The 4,936-nt window shown below is 36.3% G+C and overlaps 1 protein-coding gene across 1 annotated transcript in view; it reads left to right on the top strand.

Annotated features, from left to right (window-relative positions):
• LOC106877383 (gastric triacylglycerol lipase) overlaps positions 1-4,930 on the top strand; it is a 17,624-nt gene extending 12,694 nt beyond the window's left edge. The window contains exons 8-11 of the mRNA XM_052974718.1: positions 3-41; positions 1,855-1,941; positions 2,567-2,712; positions 3,079-4,930. Of these exons, the coding sequence (XP_052830678.1) occupies positions 3-41; positions 1,855-1,941; positions 2,567-2,710 (270 nt within the window). The 3' untranslated portion in view covers positions 2,711-2,712; positions 3,079-4,930. The remainder of the gene's footprint in view (positions 1-2; positions 42-1,854; positions 1,942-2,566; positions 2,713-3,078) is intronic.
• The last annotated feature ends 6 nt before the right edge of the window (positions 4,931-4,936 follow it).

Consider the following 4,936-nt stretch of genomic DNA (forward strand, 5'->3'; position numbering starts at 1 on the left):
ATTACGGCACCAAAGCTGACAACCTCTTGCACTATGGACACGTAAGTTATTAAAGAATATAACTAGAATAAAAAGCTACAATGTATTCCTTATTAAAAAGGAAGTCAGTCTACGTTAGCTGACTTGATAAAACTCAGTGTCTTCTACAATAGCCTAGGGCCGACCAGAGCCTCGTGGGTGGATATGGCAGAGGGAAAATGAAAGAAGCCCGTCGTATATATATATATATAAAGGAATACAAAAATGGGACAAAAACGCAAAACATCCAGACAGATGAAACAAAAAAGGGACAAGAAAAAACAAGGACGGGTCATTCGGAGTTATATGTGTGTGTGTGTGTGTGAGAGAGAGAGAGAGGGAGAGAGAGAGAGAGCACCTGAAACCCGTGTTGGTCTGTTTATGTCCCTGTAATCTAGCGGTTCGGCAAAAAGGAGCGATAGAGTAAGTACTCGGCTTAAAAAAAAGGTCCTGAAGTCAATTCATTTGACTAAAACCCTTCAAAGTGGTGCTCCAGCGTGACCGCAGTCAAATGACTGAAACAAGTAAAGGAATAAAAGAATAAGGCCGCCTCACGGTCTCAGCAGACAAACTGGAAAAAGGCGTCGCCCCGAAAGATGGCGTGGGGGATGGGCTGGAACAGCCGTTCTGACTCACGCAGCTCGTACTTGCAGATAGCCATCTCCGATAGCGGTGAGCAGAGATATGGTCCAGGGGAAGTAACTCGTCATGTTTAACAACGTTTCACGAATACGCTAACAAAATACACGATTTAAATAAAAGTTTAAAGCATTTTATGAATTTACAAGATGCCTTTTTCGCTTCCAAATTCGGATGTCTTTTTTTTTTTTTTAACCTTATATCAAATATGTGGATAGAGTTTTACATTAGAGTTTACTATTGGAGTAGTTAAATAGTTTTAGCAGTTAAGTATTTAAGTCGTTAAGTATTTAGCGGTATCAATGTTATCTCCCTTGCATGATTTCTTCTCAGAAATATACCGTTATGTTAACGTGGAAAAGGAACCCTTTTTTGTCAAAAATTAGGTTAAAAATGTATCGGAGTTTCTTCTACATGGATAGTATTGATTCCTTACAAAACTTTTTTTCCGAATTTTAAGTCCCTTAAATTAGGGAGTTCCTTATCGACGAGAGTTCCTTATAGATGAGAGTTCCTTATAGACGAGAGTTCCTTATATACGTTAAAATACGGTAACTGTCCATGGGATTATACAAAGCAATGATTCTCAACGGTTTTTTCCCCTATGGATCGCTTTGAGCCCTAGTTTATCCTCAAAACTATTCGATGTTTAAAATAAAACCTTATCGCATATTTATCATTAAATATTATTAAGAACTGTATAAAAAATTGATAATATAATTTGCATATTGTAGAAGCATAACCAGTTTATTGCACATATACGTACGTTAAGGACAAAATCTTATATGCCCCACCCCCACCGGGTCTTATGGATCCGCGGTGAGAACCTCTGATATAAAGGAACCGTACCCAGACCTTATTGTACCGTGGAACGGTCTTATGCAAGACAATTTTACTGCGGACCAGGGATCACACACAATAATGAAGCGCATAGTATATGATTTAATTATTACAAATATAACACGTATATACTGGTTTCATATTTTGGCACAAGGCCAGCAACTTCGGGGGAAAGGATGGATTGAAAAGCAAAGTCGATCTCAGTGGAATTTTAACTCAGAATGTAAAACCCCGAGGGAATGCCGCTAACGATTTTGCCGACTCGCCACCTCAAACATGAAATATTATTATAAAAATAAAAATGTATCAAACACCATCGTTTTTCTTTCTATATTAGTTTTCTCTCTCTTTTGGCAGCCGACACCTCCGGCCTACAACGTCAGTAAACTGCAGATTCCTGTGGCTCTATATTCTGGTGGACGTGATAGTCTTGCTGATCCTAAGGTTTGGCACTTCTTTTGTTTGTTTGTTTTTCTTTTGTTTTTAAATTGCTGTTGCAGACCTTTTTTTAAAAAAATTGTTATCTATCTATCTATAGGCTACGTGCTTAAAAGGTCGCTTTGCAGTCACGTGGTTTCGAGTGTAGTCCTACTGCGCGGCACCTTGGACAAGTCTCTTCTACTATAGCCCCGAGTTGACCAATACCGTGTGACGACCAATGCCAAATTGGTAGACGGAAACTGTGTGGAAGCTCGTGTATATATATATATATATATATATATATATATATATATATATGTATATATCCGTATACACACACTCACATACACACACATATATGTATATATATGTGTGTGTGTGTGTGTGTGTGTGTGTGTGCGTGCGTGCGTGGGTGTTTGTGTTTGTATCTTTGTTTTTTTTCTTTCTATACCTAATTCCATTTATACTACCTGGAAAAACGCCATTTCCACCACCACCACCACCACCACCACCACTACTACTACTACTACTACTACTGATTGGCAGTGAATTAGAGAAACCTTTTTTCTCCCGCTAATTTCCTCAGCTCGACTAATATATAAACCTTTTCGATTGATCTCACCCGTCGTCGTCTTCTTCTTGGTTGCAGGATGTCAGCCTTTTGGCAAAGCTGCTGAAGACCAACGTGACGCACGTGGTCATCCCACAGTGGGCACATCTGGAGTTCGTCTGGGCAACAGATGGATGGGATACCATGTATAAACAAATGATCGAACTGCTGAGAAAATATTGATGGTAACTACCTTTATTTTGTTTTTTATTGTATTTTATTTCATCTTATCATTTTCTTTTTACTGGTTTCAATTCTTCAAATACATAATAATTTCAAACTTTTGGCACAAAGCCAGAAAGTTCGGTGAGATGACAAAGGAATAAACAAGCTAACCTGTCACACCTATCGACTTTTCTTTCATCCTTATCGCATACCTTGTTGTTAGTGAGCATGCTATATCTATGATCCAGCATAGTTTTCCTTTCTCAATTAGGACTATGTCCGGCTTCCAATTCTCTATCCCATTATTATTATTATTATTATTATTATTATTATTATTATTATTATTATTATTATTATTCTTTTTTTTTCTTTTTTTTTTTTTACAGGTAATCCATACTTCAATACTTCAGAAATTCCAAGATATATTCGCAATGTCTCCAGGAATCATACGCTACCAATTTTGCTGACGAATTAAACTATAATCTTAGATCTGTGACAACAATTGTGAATGTGTGTGTGTGTGTGTGTGCATGTGTATTTGTATTTGCGTGTATGGTAGCTGTTGATAAATACATGTGTGCACGTGTATGTATGTTTGTGTGTGTGTGTGTGTGTGTGTGTGTGTGTGTGTGTGTGTGTGTGTTTAGGGGTTATTGCTTTCTTTCTGTCTCTGCTGCTGTTTCAAACTGTTTTAGATTTTGTTAACTTTGCGCTGGAATACAAATGTTATTCAAAACGGAAACTCCCTCCCACACACAGATATATAGGCTGCCCATAAATTACCATTACAATTTGAGAATTTCAGTAAAAAAAAAAAACAAACAAACGAAAAACAAAACAAAACAGGATAATTTAGCAGAATTTATTGGAAAGCGTAGGCAAACAAATAGTTTTATTAGAAACATCAGAACACTTCCGCGTGGGTTCCTTGGTAGCATGCTACCTACTGAGTTATCCTTATCCCTTTTTTTTCTGAATTTTTCAAATTCTAAAGGTAATTGGACGCCCTGTATATAATATGATATAATATAATATGATATGATATGATATGATATGATATGATATGATATGATATGATATATGATATGATATGATATGATATGATATGATATGATATGATATTTGATATGATATGATATGATATGAAATGATATGATATATGATATGATATGATACGATATGATATGATACGATATGATATGATATGATATATGATATGATATGATATATGATATATGATATGATATGATATGAAATGATATGATATATGATATGATATGATATGATATGATATGATATATGATATGATACGATATGATATGATACGATATGATATGATATGATATATGATATGATATGATATGATATGAAATGATATGATATATGATATGATATGCTATATGATATGAGATATGAGATATGATATGATATGATATGATATGATATGATATGTGTGTATATATATATATATATATCAATTACACTAACCCCGACTTTTCAAATCCTTTGCTTTCTTTCTGGTTCTTCTGATATTCTCTTATACCCCTTGCCATCAAATCCCTCTACACTATCATCTCCACCACAACACTAATCGTCTCCTAGACCTTCAGTATTTCTTCAACCTTTGTTTCATCCTATCCAACCTCTCGTGTTCCACCAGTCTCTGCATGGCCGATCAAGTACTCACTCGCCCATCTTAAACTGCTTCTCTTTCACGGACGATGCCCACCAACAGGTAACTAAGGTTGCCATAAGAAAATCAGAATATTCTCCAGCTATGCCAAGCATAGTTCACCAGTCCTTCTTACAGTCACCATATAGATGACTATATCGGCGCTACCATCGTTAGTCGTCAACAACTCCACACTTTTGTCTCGACACTTTTGTCAATCTTTCCTCGAATTCACTTCTATCATCTCGGAAATCTTCCCCAACAATTTTCTGGACCTCACTGGCGCCCGGCTCTCTATCCGCGCACGCTCCATTCCCAGCTGTTACCCTTTTCTTTTCACCATTCTTCAACTCAATCGGCCTGTTTCAAGATCCCTTACACGCATTCTACCTCCTATAGGAGTGTGTCTATACATGCGTGTGTATATGTATGTGTGCGTGTGTGTAAATATGTATTGTGTGTGTATATGTGTATTGTGTGTGTGTGTATCTATCTATCTATCTATCTATCTATCTATCTATCTATCTATCTATCTATCTATCTATCTATCTATCTATCTATATATATATATA

This window comes from Octopus bimaculoides, chromosome 19 (assembly GCF_001194135.2).
Source record: "Octopus bimaculoides isolate UCB-OBI-ISO-001 chromosome 19, ASM119413v2, whole genome shotgun sequence".
Taxonomy (NCBI): Eukaryota; Metazoa; Mollusca; class Cephalopoda; order Octopoda; family Octopodidae; genus Octopus; species Octopus bimaculoides.